General features: G+C 37.5%; 1 protein-coding gene across 1 annotated transcript in view; it reads left to right on the plus strand.

Moving 5' to 3' along the window:
• The window catches only part of C2CD6 (C2 calcium dependent domain containing 6), a gene marked incomplete at both ends in the record, with an annotated part of 130,245 nt that overhangs the window by 39,451 nt on the left and 72,315 nt on the right, over window positions 1-18,479 (plus strand). Inside the window, 4 exon segments of the mRNA XM_082658905.1 lie at window positions 1,761-1,805; window positions 2,744-2,812; window positions 4,492-4,571; window positions 10,919-11,065. Of these exon segments, the coding sequence (XP_082515031.1) occupies window positions 1,761-1,805; window positions 2,744-2,812; window positions 4,492-4,571; window positions 10,919-11,065 (341 nt within the window).

Here is an 18,479-nt window from a genome sequence, read left to right on the forward strand (position 1 = left end):
TATAATATTTCTATATTGATTATAGAAGGGAATGTAATGTTAATTTTGGAATGAATTGCAGTACCATTTGTGTTCATTGGTTAGGCTATATGATCCATACCAGATGAGCCTAAGACTAGGTGATAAATTCAACAATTAGAAAGATTGATAGCTACTGTAATTATTTGAGAAAGGTGATAGAAAATTCAAAGGTGTGGAAGATTGTTAGAGTAATGCCCCCTAAAGAATCATGCCTCCAGGTATCTATATCTTTGACTAGTCTACAGTGCTCCCCACCCCGACTACTGCGTTTAGCCATGTAACTTGCTTTGGACGGAGCAGAATCAAATTCAGGACAGGGAACCAAGTAGCTCATTGTCACACATTGAAACTCATCAGTGGAGCTGGGTGAAGGCAAGCCTAAAACTCAGTGGATTTGGATGAGTTAGATCCACATTCAGGATGAACATTTAATTGGCTCTAATGAAGACTCAATTGGGTAGATCTCAGTGGGACCTTCAGAAATAATTCAAAGACATTTACAGTAGTTAAAAGTACGAATAAAAGTTTACTTATATATGAGGGAGATGAATAAGTAGGTTGAGTTTTCCATCAAAAGCAGAGACACCATTTTTAAGAGAGAAGAGAAAAAAAAGGCAGTCTTGGAAGAGTAAGATGTTTCTCCACTCCCCACTTTGGGAAAAGGGAAGCTTTAAAAAGCAAGAAGCTATAAAGAGCATGTTGACAGGATCATTAAGGAAATCAATTTCAATTACTTATGAATTTTCTGAGAAATCTTGTGACTTTATATGAAGAATATATATGATATGCTAATTTTGTGTGATGTCTGTCATTGTACCACCACCTGTTACTTTCCTCATTATAATGCCTCACCAGGAACTGAGAGGACAGGTGTTAAATAGCTTCTTGTGGATTGCTATGTTTTGGGAGTACAGAGGACATGTAGACCAGGTGCCAAAGTTTTCACTAAATGAGAATTAGTGACCAGAATGTCTGAAAGACATTCCAGAGAGCATGAGCCTTAAAAGAGGAAAACTTTTTATCTGTGTAATAAGATAATAAATAATAAGATCTGGAAGCAATAGAAGAGAGTATGGAGGATGCTACCCCCCCACCTAACCTTGAGATATGTGGGCCTTCACTTGAGGAGTCTATAATGGAAGCGGCATCCTTAGTGATGAGGCAGGTCTGAGCTAAAGAAAGCTGGAAATGTTTAGTGGAGCAGTTAAAGATGGAAGGTTGCTTGTCAACCGTGGAATGGGGGTTCCATGAGCCACAGTGGAAAATGCTGGAAAGAAAGAGAACCATTGAATGTTGGATTAGATGGGAGGACTCATAGCACAGCAGAGATGATCAGAGATGGTGACCAAGGATACCAAATGTTTTCCTGGTTAAAAAGATCCCAACAGTCCCCAAGAGATGAGAGAAGCACTCAGTTCTGTCATGAGTCAGCCTATCATGTAGATTCATGTTTAACCCCTCAAAAGGAGTGCAGACCTGGCAGTTCCTCTAAGTATAAGCAGCAGGAACATTTTTCTTTAAAACATAAATGTAAATATTAACATTTATTTCTGGTACAACCTGGAATTTTTATTTTCTTCCAAACATTCATTATTTTGGTATTTTAGCTATTAAATTTATATGTGCATTAAACATCATTACCTGATTTTTAAAAATTTATGAAATGATTTAGATAATATACAAGGGACTATATCAGTGCTTCTATGTTTAAGAATTTTATTGTTTGTTACTTTTTCTAGAAAGGATGCTTTACTGAAGAACTCCGAATGTTGAATAAAAACACAGTAAGAACTTTACTGAAACTTCCAAAGCTTTGTGCACACACTTAACATTTCATGTAACTTTATTCTGATATTGTTTTTATTCTTTTGTTACCCTACCAGTCACTGTTTGAACTAATAGAAATATATTAAATAGAACGTATAATATTTGCTCACAATCTTCATCTCCACCGTTTTTTAAAATGCTGCTATCTTACTGCTAAATGGTGAACACAAAAATTAGAAATCATTGGGTAAGAGAGGAAAACGCCTCTGGCTACTTCTTTGCATGGCCTTAGGATCCTCACATACTGAATTGAGGAAATATTATTTTCCTCCTTAAGGAGTTTCTAAAGAGTTGTTTACAGTTCTTACTTGAATTCCTTTTTAAGTACTTAAAAATTATTATCTTGATTAATTGATCATCTACTTAGAGAGGCTTCTGCTGCCAGTAGCCAGATCGGGGATAGGAAACATAAAAAACAGAATGATGGACATTTGAGGGCATAACCTCTGACACCCTCCTTCATTTCACATATGAGCCAGCTGTGGTTCAGAGAGATGAAATCACTTGTCTAAATCAAAATTTTATCTGAAAACGGAAGTGGAGATGGGAAAAGTGTGAATAAATACTTAAAAATATTATATACATGGATATGAATACATATATACATATGTATATATGTATCTCTGCATAATTCTATTAACAATTGTAAATTGATATTTTTCATATTTTAATCACGTAATATTCCTTAACTTTAACGTAAGGTTTTTAACATTTCAGGAATGCCATAGATTCTTCTATAGGAGTTACTTGTGTAAATTTTTTTTTCTAAATCAAGAGATTCATGCTTTGGTTTTTCTAACTTATAGATTTGTGAGGTAAAAATATCACTTGTTATCACCTCTCCATTAAAATATCTTTCTGATCAAACAATAAAATAAGTTTGGCACATGTTTAGTTTATCTGCAGGGCAGAAGTGGAATTTATGTTCTCCTATGGAAACTTTGGTTATGGATTTTCACATCAGGTTAGTTCCCCTCTTTTAAAAATAATTCTACTGCAGCTCTTCAGTTAAATCATCCTCCTGAGCCTCTATCCTTTCCAGTTTGATAAAATCTTTAAAATATTTTTAAAAGAACACCATTTTTCTCTAGCCTAAAGAAAAATGAAACTTTACCATTGTTTGCTTATACATTTTTAAATAATGAGATTTTATTCGAAATGCCTTTATTATAATACTTTTGTGTGTGTGTACACTTACGTAATTGAAAACAAAATTAAGTATTCAAGAAATGAATGTATTTTTATATCTAAAAATAATCATTAAAATAGTCATTGATGTTATTAAGATATTTTGTACTTTAATCACATATAATCCTTTCTCCCCATGATTATTTCAACATCAACCCTTCTTGATTCATCAAGAGAGTAATATGCCCAAAGAAGGTATCTTCCTAGGTTTAGCCTGCCCCTTTAAATTTACTACATATATCCATGTTGCAGAGAAAATTTTTGTACATTAACCTATATCCTTTTCTTTCATTATGTCCTCAGACCGGATTCCTAGAATGGAAATCATTGTCAGTAATGGCCTTTTCAAGGAATTGTTCTAGAAAAATTGTAGCAACATATATTCCTACCAAGTGTTTGAGAGAAATCTTGATATCCCTGGGTACTGTCACAGCTTTGGGGCATTTATAAATTCAGTCCCATTAGTACTGCAGTTATGTAGGAGAAATGACCTGTATACTTTACATATAATCTTTACTTTTCAGTTTTTGCTATTTTTCATATTCTTGGCTGTTTTTTAATTAGGAATTGAGAGTCGGTACATCAGTCTTATTAAATAAGTCTACTGCTGTGTGTTAACAGGGAAATCCCTGTAAAATGTATTTTTAAGTTTTGCCTGTGGTATATTATAATGTTTTTTAATATATTTTGAATCACAGGTAAGTAATATATTGATGAAAGCCACTAGACACGAGCTTTTTTTCTTTTTCCCCTTTCTGCTTTGATTTTTCTTTCTTTTCATTTTGCCTATTTTCTTATCATAAATTAGGCCTTAGAGGGATCCCTAATCAGTCCTAAACTGTGTCACAAAAGGCTTAGTCCTTTTTGTGACAAAGTTTATGAGTACCAAGTTCAGAGATAGGTGTTATATCTGGATATAACATGTAACAATACCATTCTTAGGGAGATAGATCCTTTTGAAATAAGACTGGGCAAATACTGTATTGTTTTATGTAGGTGGACTCTACTAAAAACTAGGAACAAAGGCATTGTAAGGAAAAGAGTGGGAAATTTAATAAAAGTTCTATTTGATTTTATGTCCATGAACTTTTCAGTAACATAGTCCCCTACTTACCTATCATGATAATGTATAAAGAGGACTTGCACTGGAGGAGATAAAGTTGCATTCAAATGTTGGCTCTCATGCCTGTTGGGTAACCCTTGAACAATTACTGATCTTCAGTATTATCTGTAAAATAGGCATAGTTATCTACCTCATAGGATTATTGGGATGATTAAATAATATTAAAGATGCAAAATTATTGGAAGATACTTAGTGCTCAATGTTAATTCTTTCTTCCTCTCTTAATTCCTTTCCTCTTTATATATATCATTTAAGTCCTGGGGGATAGTAGTATTAGGATGAACTGGAATTGTAACTAAATAGTGTTAATATATACCTATTATTTTCCTCAGTTAAAACCTCTTCAGAAAATTATTAAGCCATCTATGTTTATGAATATTGCACCACCTCCAGAAAGAACAGACCCTGTGACGTAAGTGTTAAAGTCTTATTAACGCAGTTATATCATGTGGCATTTAAAATATGTAATCCATTTGATGGATAATTTTGGTTGTCTTAAGACATGGCCAGAATGAACTAGACTCCAAGATAAAGAAAGCAGTGAATTGTTTTGTTTAAGGGGGAAGCCTAAACAAAGCCAAACAGGGTGTAGCCCTGGAGAGAGGAGTTGAGGAGGTCTGGAGATAAGAAAAGAAGAGAAGGGTTGCCAACTTCATGGCTGAAGGAGGGAAGGGAGGGGAAGCCTAACAAGGAAAGTTGGCCAGTGAGATGTTCCTTTTGCAGAAAGAGGTGAGGAACTTTTAAGATCAAGATGCCTAATAGTTGCCAGTTTTCTGCTCTGCAGTATGGTAGCATTACCCCCCACTTCCACACACTCCAGTTGTTATTTCCAAATTTTCAGCAAAAAGCCTATGGTCAAAAAAATGCAATTAGCAGGCCAAAAGTAACTTAACGTATAGTATGTCAATTAGTCTTGCAATTTCAACAGTAAAATTAGATCAAAGAAAAATGAGCACCTGAAAGAGAGATATTTAATCTATGGTGCTATCCAAGAATAAGGAATGGAAAATACTTGAAATGAGATTGAGGAAATTAGATATAGAATAGGAAATTATATTCTGAAGTGCTGATTTCCTATCAGCACTGGGTATTATCATTAAAAATAAATGTTGTCCATTTGGTATTGGTGATTTGTTGAAATAGCAAAGCTTAATGTTTTTCTTACGTTTATTGATTATCATTTCCTTATTTATCCATTGATTCAATAAACATTTATTGAACGTTTGCAAGGCACTAAAAATACAAAGATAAATGAGGCTTGGTCCCTGCCCTCAAGTAGCTCATGGTTTAATGCAAAGGTAACATGTAAAAAAAATAAGATAATACAAATGAGATGGAGCCCTTCTAGAGGGTAACATAGAGGTCTGGGGGACACAGCCAAGGGGCTTCCCATACTTCTTGGGGGAGTCAGGAGGATCGTATTATCAAGTAAGGATCCACAAAAGAAAGAGTGCTCGATGTAAGACTTGAAAAATGAGTAGTGGTGCATCAGGTTGATTTTGCAAGGACGAGGAGACACATTCCCCAAAGACAGCACATAAGTAAAAGGTGGGAGCCATAAGAGGCTATGTTACAATGGGGAACAGTGAGTAGTTTGTTGTGGGTTGCAAAGCGCATAGGAGCAAGGAAAGGAGCAATGGGAGATGAGCTGAAGCAGTAGTCACGGGCAAGATATGGTGGTCAAGAGGTGAGGCTCTAGAGTCCAGACTACATGGACTCTGCCAGGTACTAGCTGTGTGACCTTGAGCAAGTTACTTCGGCTCTTTGTGCTTCATCTATTGAATGGGATAAAAATAACAGCTACCCAACTGAGTTATTGTAATGATTAAATAAGTTACATATAAAGCACTTGGAACATGGTAGCAAATAGAATTCTCAGTTGTTAGCTACTTATTAAAGTAATAAACGTTTTATCATCACCATCATCATCACTGTAGGTTTATGCTTCTCAAATGTGAGTAAATTTTACTCTTTTGAGTCCTCAGGGGTGTGTCAGGGCAACACAAAGCACTGGAAGATATGGTGCATCTTTCTGGAGTATTACTTTGCTCAAAGATTTTGAGAGGGAAAATGTTATCTTAAAATTAACATTTATATATTATGCAGTAGAATTAAAAAGTCACAAATTTTCAAGATAACAAAATGATTCCAAGATGTGTGGTTTGTGTCTGATTGCATTAAGTTATACCTCCAGAGACCTTCACTGTCCTCTACCCACAGGAGTTTTTTATTGGAAAAATTTGGAAGTGCTTCAGATGTAGAACCATTGAAGAATTTTAAGTAGAGGAAGTACCATGATCAACTTGCATTTTATATGATCCTATCAATAGGATTGAATATGGACAGAAGTAGCTTAGTATTGGATTGGAGGAAGCTGTTGCATTAGTCTACATGAGAGATACTGACAATCTGGACTAGGGCAATAACTTGGTGCGTGTGACAGTTAATTCGGTGTGTCGAACTGACTGGGCCAGGGGGTGCTCAGATATGTGGTCAAATATTATTCTGGATGTTTTGAGTGAGATTAACATTTAAATCAGCAGACTGAGTAAAGCAGATTGCCCTCACTAATGTGGGTGGGCTTCATCGAATCAGTTGAGAGCCCCAATAGACAAAAAATCTGACCCTTCCCTGAGTAAGAGAGAATTCCTCCTGCCTTATTGCCTTTGACTGAAACATTGGCTTTTTCCTGCCTTCGGACTTGAATGGAAGCATCAGCTCTTCCTGGATCTTGAGTCTGCAGACTTTTGGACTAGAACTATGCACCATTGGCTCTCCTGGCTCTCTAGCTTGACCCACTCATCTTGCAGATCTTTGGACTTGTCAGCTTCCATAATCACTTAAATTAATTCCCTATAATGAACTTCTCTCTGTCTTTCTCTTTCTCCCCCTCTCTCTCCATCTTATTGGTTCTGTTTCTCTGAACAGCTCTCACTAATACAGATTTTGATACCGAGTGTGACTCTAGAGAAACAGAAGATTAAGGACAAGTTTTCTGAATTGGTTCTGGGGTTTGTGGAATTAGCTCTCTAATCCGATTATAGATTTAAAGACTCTAATGACTCTATTTCTAGTGGTAAAGAGACACTGATAGTCCATGGCGTGATCTGGCAATAGTGATGTGAAAAATATCACCCATTGGATACCCCTAATCAAAGCAAAGAAGCAAAGATATGGGTGACTATATATATGATACTTTCAAACATTTTTGTCAAACTAATGAATATAATGAATTGGCTGGGTATTCCTAATGTTGATGGACAAAGGTGAGAAAAGAATGAGCTCAAGGATTCAAATTCCCAGCTCAAGCATTGTGTAAATGACCTGAAATCTTCCATGTATGCCCTGCAGGAGACCCTTATCTCCTATAGCCATAATGCTAAGATTGCTGAAAATCGAAGCCAGAATTTCATCCTGCCGCTGCCTGAATTACAACGCAAATTGAGCTCCCAGCCTCACAGGGTGTCTACTGTTAAAGTGAGGATATTGGTTGGGAATAAGTGGGACCCTTAAAGTTGGGATGGGAAAATAGGAGAAGACTCTGATGAAGCTGGGGATGCTGAGTCCATAAATTCTGATATATCTGCTTTGCCAGCTGAAGTGACCTCTCAAACCCCAGTGGAAGAGACCTCTCCACCCCCAGCAAAAGTGGTAGTGGCCTTTCCACCCCATCTGAGGGGATTAACCCTGCATTACTTGAAGAAATAGTAATGGCCTCTTCTGAGGCAGTTGCCATGCAAGACGATGTTGATTCTCCTCAAAACTCACCCCCACGGCCCCCCTTTGCTTCTAGGCCTGTAACTAGACTCAAGTTCCAGCAAGCCCCTAAAGGTGAGGTTCAAAGTGTGACCCACGAGGAAGTACACCACACTCCAGAAAGAACTGCTTGAGTTTTCTAATTTATATATATAAAAATCCGGGGAGGCTTCCCTGGTGGTGCAGTGGTTGAGAGTCCGCCTGCCGATGCAGGGGACACGGGTTCGTGCCCCTGTCTGGGAAGATCCCACATGCCGCGGAGCGGCTGGGGCCGTGAGCCATGGCCGCTGAGCCTGCGCGTCCGGAGCCTGTGCTCTGCAACGGGAGAGGCCACAACAGTGAGAGGCCTGCGTACCGCAAAAAAAAAAAAAAAAAAAAATCCAGGGGACGTATGAGGGTATGAGGATATTAAAGGTATGGGATAGTGGTGGCAGGATCATAAAGTTGGATCATATCGAATTTATGGATATGGGCTCACTAAGCAGAGATTCTACGTTTAATTTGCAGCTTGGGGAGTTACAAAGGACTCTAACACTTTGTTGGTTACTGAAACATGGACCATAAGATGGCCCACTGTGAGTGGATTGAAAATGCCAGATCTACTTTAGTTTAATGTAGAGGAAGGAATTCAAAGGTTTAGGGAGATTGTACTGTTAGAGTGGATTTGTCATTTAAGACCTACTTATTCACCCTGGGAGGCTCCAGAAGACACACCTTTCACCATGACTGTGACAAATAAGTTTGTGAGGGAATCCCCACCCTTGAAGAGCCCTGTGATTGCTCTTCTCTGTAGGCCAGTGGGAACTGCAGTCACTGAACTGGAAAACCTAAGTGAACTGGGAGGAATTGGATCCTGAAGTGGCAAGGTGGGTGTGGTTACTGTGATGGACAGCAGGGTCAAAGCAGCAACCACAATCGTCTGATTCATGTAGACCTATGGCATGGCTGGTTGATCATGATATTCCTAGAAATAGAATATACAGGAAGCCTGCTAAATTCTTACTTGATCTGTATCAGCAGAAAAGTTCTAGGTCAAATGAACAAAAGTCTAACCTAAATCATAAAAGCAGAGGTCCTCAGTCAGTTCCCAGTTTGAACCAGTTTACAGACCCAGAACCCTTTGAATGAAGGGGAAGCCTGATCCCCTTGAGAGACCTCAGTACAGTGCCAAAAATTATGTTAATCTTTCTCCCAGCATTCCCCCAAAGGAACTACAGCCTTTTACCAGGGTAACTGTGCATCAGAGAAAAGGAAATAGAGTTTTCAGAGACTACTGGACCCTGGCTCTGAATGGACACTAATTCCAGAAGACCCAAAATGTCACTGTTGTCTACCAGTTAGAATAGGGGCTTATGGAGGTCATGTGGTCAATGGAGTTTTAACTCTGATTCATCTCATGGGGGCCCCAGTGGGTCCCCAAACCCATCCTATAGTTATTTCCCCAGTTCCAGAATGCATAATTAGAATATATGTATTCAACAGTTGGTGAATACCTTCCCTGTCCTGTGGAATGAGGGATATTACGGTGGAAAAGACTAAATGGAAGCCACTAGAGCTACCACTAAGAGTAAACCAAAAGCAATACCTGGAAGGATTTCAGAGATTAGTGCCACCATAGGGATTTGAAAGGTGCAGGGATGGTGGTTTCCATCACAACCCCATTCAACTCACTTATCTGGCCTGTGCAGAAAAGAGATGTATCTTGGAGAATGACAGTAGATTATTGTAAGCTTAACCAGGTGGTGACTCCAAATGCAGCTGCTGTACCAGTTTGCAGTTTCATTGCTTGAGCAAATTAACACACCCCCTGGTACCTGATATGCATCTCTTGATCTGGCAAATGCTTTTTTCTCCATACTTGTTAGTAAAGACCATCCAAAACAGTTTTATTTCCACAGGCAAGGCCAGCAGTATACCTTCACTGTCCTACCTCAGAGATACATCACTCTCCAGCCCTATGTCATAATATAGTAGACAGGAATCTTGATTACTTTCTCTTATATAAGATATCACACTCACCCTTACAGTAATGACATTATGCTGATTGGACCTAGTGAGCAAGAAGTGGCACTATTCTAGACTTATTGATAAGATATTTGCATGTCTGAAGGTGGGAAATAAGTCTGATAAAATTCGAGGGCTTTCTACCTCAGTGAAATTTTAGGGATCCAGGTATGGGGCTTGTCAAGATATTCCTGCTGAGGTGAAGGGTAAGTTGTTGTATCTGGGCTCTCCTACAACCAAAAAAAGAGGCATAACACCTAATGGGCCTCTTGGGTTTTGGAGGCAACATATTCCTTTGGATGTGCTACTCTGGCCCATTTACTCAGTGACCTGGAAAAAATATTTATATATATGTTTTTCTTCCCTCTCATCTCCTTATCACATAACATAATATATATTTCCTTTATATCATAATATTTAAGTATTGTTAACCTTACATCATAGTTATTTAAGTTTCAGGATATTAAGGAGAAGAGTAAACATCACTCAACGACTTTACATCCTTTTCTGGGGAAGGGGCTAGTGAGTTTTGGCTGTATGTATACAGGAGAGTTGTATCATGTAAGGTTAATTATGACCTTGTTATTGTTTTCATTTGGAGATTAAGCATGTTGTAAGATGTTTATGGGTACCAAGTTGACAAGGGGTGGACTTGTGATGGTTAGTTTTTTGTGTCAACTTGACTGAGCCATGAGATAGAGATTTGGATCTAGAGATAGGGAGAGAGGTCTGGGCTCAAACACTTTCTAATTCTCCTTAGAACTTCAGGTCCTTCTCTTCTTTCCCATCTCTGCTACCCATGATCTTAGTAGTAAGAGTACCCAAGAGGTCACTCTCTCAGTATTTCTGCCTTCTGTCTTCTTTCCTAGCTCTATCCTCTAGTGGTCCAATATGGATAGGTGAGCTTACAGTGTAAAAGAGAGTGATTCAAAAGTGATAGCTAACACTGATTTTAGAAGTGGACTTTTGTATAATTTTAACTTTATTACCATTTTCCAGAAATGTTATTATACCACAACCAATAGAATATCCAGCATTCTTATCCCCAGACCTGAATGTTTCGGTTGGGGTGCCAACTACAGCATCCCAATCCAACCAGCCATCTGTAGTACGACTTGAAAAACTTCAGCAACAACCCCGGGCAAGGTAAAAAACAAAAACAAAACAAAACAAAAAGATTTTCATCTTATTTATGTGTTATTTATATATTAATTTTTCCTTTGAGATATAGGCTTGCTATTGGTTCAGAAACCTTCATCATGATGATATTATGGGTTCAGTGTTTGTTTTAAAAAGTCAATGATCTGGCAAGAAAAGGGGTGAGAACATATTAATATGGGAGAAAGTATAATACTTTCTCTGCCTCTTCACTCAACAATATAGTCTATAGGTCTCTTATACTCTTTTCTGTATTTCCCATCTTTTATCTCTATGCTTTAGATATTTTCTTCTGACCTGTCTTATAATCATTGGTTCTTTCTTCTTTGTCTCTTATCTACTGTTAAGCCAATTGAGTTCTTAATCTCAGTTATTTCCTTTTGTTATGGAATTTTCATTTACTTCATAGCTCCACTTCTCTACCAAAATCCTCAGTCTTATCTTTTAATTCTTTGAACATATTAATCATTGTATTTCAAAGTTCATCTCTGATAACTTGGTTATTTGGATTTCCTATAAGTCTATACCTATTGTTGGTTTTTTTCTCAGAGTTTTTAGTCAAATCTTATGTTCTCATATGCCTAGTTGTTTTCATCAAGTGCCAAATATTGTATTTGAAAATCTGTAGAACTGATTTGAGGCTCTTGATTATATATTTTTACAGCTAATACATACATTTGCATCTGGCAGCCAGCTAGCCTAGGAACACTAGCAATGCCAGATCACCTTAATTCAATTGAGGTGAGACTGAAATGATTTGGGCTCTAGTTCCTGTGGGCATTAGTCTTTTTTTGGTTTACTCTTATTCTTAACATCAAGGCCGGGACTAGTGAGAGGCAACCAGGGTACAATAGTTAAGGAGGCACTTATTCTTGGGGTATAGCCCTCTAGGGCCCCAACTGAAAGCCTAGGTGCTTACCATGGCTTCTCATCCTTAACAGGGGCTGAACTCTGGTTTTTGTTCCCTCATTCTTACATATTTCTCTCAAAGCTCTTAACTCTTGTCCACCTCAAATGCCTTGAAGGAAAATGGCTCCAAATTATGGGCTCAGAGTCTCCAGACTTCCTTTCTGTCTGGCATCTTGGATTTGCAAATTCTTGCTGCCTTTATAACTGACTGATGCTTCCAAAGAAAAAATTTTAAAATACTTTGTCAGCTTTTTCAGTTGTGCAGTGAGATGGTCTGAAATAATCGATTCCATCATTGCCAGAAACAGAACTCCTAAAATTTTAAAAATGGTGTTTATGTATATGCATATTTTACTCAAACTTATAAATTAATTCATAAACATTGAGTTGAGTGATCAAGGAACCCCCTTTTCTCCTAGTCCTATGTTTTATTCTTTCAATAACATTTATTTATTTATTTATTTTTATTGGAGTATAGTTGATTTATGTTGTGTTAGTTTCAGGTGTACAGCGAAGTGAGTCAGTTATATAAATACATATATCCACTCTTTTTTAGGTTCTTTTCCCGTATAGGTCATTACAGAGTATTGAGTAGAGTTCCTTGTGCTATATACGATAGGTCCTTGCTAGTTATCTGTTTTATACATAGTAGTGTATATATGTCAATCACAATCTCCCAATTTCTCTCTCTCCCCCCTCCCCTCTGGTAACCATAAGTTTGTTTTCTACATTTGTGACTCTATTCCTGTTTTGTAAATAAGTTCATTTGTACCATTTTTTAGATTCCACATAATATTTATTTATTTTTATTTCAGTTTTATTGAGATATAATTGACACACAGCACTGTATAAGTTTAAGCAGTACTTAATGATTTGACTTACATACATCATGAAGTGATTATCATGATAAGATTACCAAATATCCATGATCTCATATAGATTCAAAATAAAAGAAAAAGAAAAAAGATTTTTCCTTGTGATGAGATCTCTTAGGATTTACTCTAACAGCTTTCATATATAACCTATAGCAGTGCTAATTATGTTAATCATGTTGTACACTGAATGCCTAGTACTTATTTATCTTACAACTGGAAGTATGTACCTTTTGACCACCTTCATCCAATTCCCCTTTCCTCACCCCCTGCCTCAGGTAACCCCAAATCTGATCTCTTTTTTCTATGAGCTTGTTCTTTCATTTTTTGAAGTATTATTGACCTACAACACTATATTGTTCCTGGTGCACAACACAGTGACTTAACATTTCTATAAATTACAAAATGATCACCATGATAAGTCTAGTTACCATCTGTCAGCAAAGGTATTACATTATTTTTGACTATATTCCCCATGCTTTACATTTCATCCCCGTGATCCGTTTATTTTGTGACTGGAGGTTTGTACCTCTTAATTTCCCTTACCTATTTCACTCCTCTTCCACTCCCCTCCACTCTGTTTGTTCTGTTTGTCTATGATTCTGTCTCTGATTTGTTTCTTCATCTGTTTTGAATTTTAAATTCCACATATAAGTGAAATCATACAGTACTTGTCTTTCTATGCCTGACTTGTTTCAGTTAGCGCTGTACCTTTTTTGTTGCAAATGGCAAGATTTCATTCTTTTTATGGCTTATGATACACCATTGCATATGTGTGTGTGTGTGTGTGTGTGTGTGTGTGTATATATATATATATATATATATATACACACACCACATCTTCTTTATCCATTCATCTATCAGTGGGCACTTAGGTTGCTTTTGTATCTTGGCTATTGTGAATAATGCTGCAGTGAACATAGGGATGCATATATCTATTTAAATTAGTGTTTGTGTTTTCTTTGGAAAAATACCCAGAAGTGGAATTGCTGGATTGTATGGTAGTTCCATTTATAATCTCTTGAAGAACCTCCATACTGTTTTCCATAGTGGCTGCCCCAATTTACATTCCTATCAACAGTGCAGGAGGGTTCCCTTTTCTCCACACCCTCACCAACACTTGTTATTTGTTGTCTTTTGATAATACCTATTCTGACATTCTGTGAGGTGATATCTGATTGTGGTTTTGATTTGCATTTCCCTGATGATTACTGATGTTGAGCCTCTTTTTATGTCTGTTGACCATCAGTATGTTTTCTTTGGAAATGTGTATGTTCAGGTCCTTTGCCAATTTTTTTCTCAGATTGTTTGCTTTTTTGATGTTGAATTGTATGAGTTCTTTGTATATTTTGGATAATAACCCCTTATCATATTGTTTGAAAATACTTTCTCCCATTCAGTAAGTTGGCTTTACATTTTGTTGATGGTTTCCTTTGCTGTGCAGAAGTTGGAAGTTTAATTAGGTCTTATTTGTTTATTTTTGCTTTTGTTTCCCTTGTTGGAGGAGACATATCCAAGAAAATATCACTAAGACCAATGTCAGAGAGTGTACTGCCTGTGTTTACTTCCAGAGTTTTATGGTTTCAGGTCTGACATTTATGTCTTTAATCCATTTGTTTATTTTTTGTATGTGGTATGAGAAAGTAGTCCCATTTGATTGTTTTGTATGTAGCTGTCCAGTATTCCCAGCATGATTTACTAAAGAGACTGTCTTTCCCCCATTGTATGTTCTTGCCTCCTTTGTCATAAATTAATTGATCATGTAAGTATGGGTTCTCTTCTGAGCTCTTAAGTCTGTTCTATTGATTTATGTGTCTGTTTTTGTGCCAGTACCATACTATTTTAATTACTATAACTTTGTATTGTAGTTTGAAATCAGGGAGTGTCGTATCTCCAGCTTTGTTCTTCTTTCTCAAGATTGTTTGGGTAATAAGGGACTTTTGTGTTTCCATACAAATTTTAGAATTATTTGTTCTAGTTCTGTGAAAAATGTCATTGTTATTTTGATAGGGATTGCATTGAATCTGTAGATTGCCTTGGGTAGTATGGTCATTTTAAAAAATACTAATTCTTCCAACCCATGAGCAAAGTATATTTTTCTATTTGTTCATATCATCTTCAATTTCTTTCATCAGTATCTTATAGTTTTCCAAATACAGGTCATTGACCTCCTTAGTTAAATTTATTCCTAGGTATTTTATTCTTTTTGATGTGATTGGAAATGGGATTGTTTCCTTAATTTCTCTTTCTGAAACACAGCTGATTCCTTTTTTTTTTGATGTTTGACAATGAATTCTTTAATTGAAGTATAGTTGATTTACAATATTATGTTAGTTTCAGGTCTACAGCATAGTGATTCAGTATTTTTATAAATTATACTTCATTAGAAGTTATTACAGGGACTTCCCTGGTGGTCCAGTGGTTAAGACTCCATGCTTCCATTGCAGGGGATGCAGGTTCAATCCCTGGTTGGGGAACTAAGATCCTGCATGCTGTGTGGCATGGCCAAAAAAATTTTTTTTAATTAAATTTTAAAAAGTTATTACAAAATAATGGCTATAATTCCCAGTAATGTACAATGTATCCTTATTGCTTATCCATTTTATACATAGTAGTTTGTATCCTTTAATTACATACCCCTATTTTGCCCCTCTCTTCTTCCCTCTCCCCACTGGTAGCCACTAGTTTGTTTTCTGTATCTGTGAGTCTGTTTCTGTTTTGCTAGATACATTCATTTTATTTTTTAGATTCTACAAATAAGTGATATCATACAGTATTTGTCTTTCTCTTTCTGATTTATTTCTCTAAGCATAATATTCTCTAGGTCCACCTATGTTGCTGCAAATGGCAGAATTTCATTCTTTTTTATGGCTGAGTAATATTCCATTGTGTGTATGAATAAATCTTTTTTTGTCCATTCTTCTGTTGATGGACACTTGAGTTGCTTCTATATCTTGGCTGTTGTAAATAGTGCTGCTGTGAACATTGAAGTGCATGTATCTATTCAAATTAGGCTTTTCATTTTTTCTGATTTATACTCAGGAGTGGAATTGCTGGATCATATGGTAGTTCTATTTTTAGTTTTTTTGGGACCCCCCATATTGTTTTCCATAGTGGCTTCACCAATTTATATTCCCACCAACAGTGTGAAAGGGTTCCCTTTTCTCCACATCCTCACCAACGTCTGTTATTTGTAAACTATTTGATGATAGCCATTCTAACAGGTGTGAAGAGATATCTCGTTGTTTTGATTTGTATTTCTCTGATAGTGATATTAAGCATTTTGTGTGTGTGTGTTAGCCATCTGTATATCTTCTTTGGAAAAATGTCTACTCAGGTCTTCTGCCCATTTTTTGACTGGGTTGTTTGTTTTTTGATATTGAGTTATATGAGCTGTTTATATATTTTGGGTATTAACCCCTTCTGGCTAGTCATATCATTTGTTCAGTTATTGTATTCTTCAGCTCTGTGATTTCTCTTTGGTACTTTCTTATATTTTCTATCTCTTTGTTGAAATTCTCACTTTGTTCATACATTTTTCTTCTGACCTTGATGGGCATCTTTATGACCATTATTCTGAATTCATTATCAGGTAAGTCACTTATCTCTGCTTCATTAATGTCTGTTTCTAGAGTTTTATCTTGTTCTTTTGTTTGGAACTTATGTTTCTGGAGTTTTATTTTATTCCTTTGCTTAAGACTTATTCCTCTCTTACTTCATTTTCCTTGACTCTCTGTGTTGGTTTCTGAACATTAGATAAAACAACCACCTCTCTAAGTTTTGATGTTGTGGCCTCATTGTAGGAAAGGAACCTTACCATCAGCCCAGCCCAAGTTCTTGGTTGTCCCTCTAACCTTTGTGATGGTCCAAGTCACCTTGTTTGTTCTTAGTCACCCTCCCAATAGTTGAGGGCGTGTCAAGACTTGTCAGTATCCCAAAGGGGAGATCTCAGTCAGCACCTAGATTCAGGCTGATTGGAAGCTGAACCCCCAGGCAGATGCTGGGAAAGTATGTAGTTAGAGCCCTTTCAGGGACAAACTGGAAGACTTTTTTTCCTCTTCCCTCTGTGCTGGGCCTGTTTGTATAGTCACAGGGTTGGTGGTGCACCTGCACCCATTAAAACTGCTTCTTTGTGTACTATAGTCCTGTAGACTGGTAACTGCAAACCCTGTTGACTGTGACATCAGGCAATCTGGGGGCCTGTGCCTTGGGTGGCAGCCACAGAATCCGGGGTGCCAGTTGTATCTACAAACATTTCCTTGGAGATACTGGTGATCTGGATCAGGCTAGAGGGAGAAGAGAGATGCAGTGTCTGCTGGCTTCCCTGGTTTCCAGGGAGGATTGCAGTCAGCCCCTAGAAGCATGCTAAATTAGAAGCCTGACCCTCAAACATTAACTTTTACAGAATGTGAGTGGGCTTCTCTTGGGGAAAGACTGGGAGATGGACAGTTTTTGCCTACTCTGTGCTGAGCCCTTGGCAAATAACCATGGCAAGTCCTAGAGAACCCATTAAGAACTATTTCTATTTTGTTTTAACCTTGAGGATCTCATGGTCACAAGCTAGGTGTGACTTAGCTAGGTGTTTTGGGGCCCTGTCCCTCAAGTGGCAGTCTTGAAAGTTGGAGCACTCATTGTGGGGTCCGAACCTTTCTCTCCTCAAAGAGATGCTGGGAATTGGAAGTTCCTTCTCAATTGTATGACATGGTGCCAGGGTTAGGTTTATGATGAGAGTGTGTCTCAACCTTTCCTACCCATTTGCTGTGGGTATTTTCTCATTCGTCCAGTGTTTAGGAGTTGCTCAGCTATTTCTGGATTTCTTTCAGCAGGAGTTGGTCCTTGTACAACTATAGATTTGGTGTATCTCTGAGAGGAGATGAATGAGTTCAGGAGCCTCTTCACCATCTTGGACTGGAATCCACAAATTTCTTCAGTTCTTGGCTTAGTAGAACACACCTGGATCCTTATAATGCTTCTCCATTCAGAGTGGCTCCCTGAGCTCCACCTGCAGAACCTCGACTTCTTTGGCTTCCAGTGACAGCAATGGCTGTTGCTCTGCCTTCTCTTGAGTGGCAGCACCACCCAACCCCCTTCTTCCTAGCAGAATGGGTCCCCCTCTCCTCCTTCTGCTCACTGACTCCCATGTATCTTTGTTGTGTGTTTCTGCAATCTAAGAATGTTATTTTGATCCTTATTATCTTCTTATAACTACTTTGGAATTTGGCCCTGATAATTCTCTGTTGCTCAATTTTATATGAAATTAATTTTCCTGAATTTTTTGTAGAAGCTTGGTTCCGAAAGCTTTTCTAGCTTCACAGAGCTCCCACTTCTGAAGTTTTTATTTGGTGTTTAAATATACAGTGACCTTCTTTCAAGGTTTTCTGAGGCCCTGTCCCTAAGTAGAGACCTGGCTGGTCAGTTTTGAGCATTCTCAGTGGTTAGACTACTCCAGTCCTTTAATTCTTATCATGAATGGTTTGTACTCACCCACTATTGGAATGAGTAAAACCCTCCCAGTTTCAACTGCTATTCTCAGGCTGGCTGGCTGTGCTTTCTTGTGACCACCTGTTGGCTCTTTGGGGTTCTCTTATTCTCACATTCATCAGATGCCCCTTTTATACCTG

This window comes from Grampus griseus (genome assembly GCF_964374135.1).
Source record: "Grampus griseus genome assembly, chromosome: 7".
Classification (NCBI taxonomy): domain Eukaryota; kingdom Metazoa; phylum Chordata; class Mammalia; order Artiodactyla; family Delphinidae; genus Grampus; species Grampus griseus.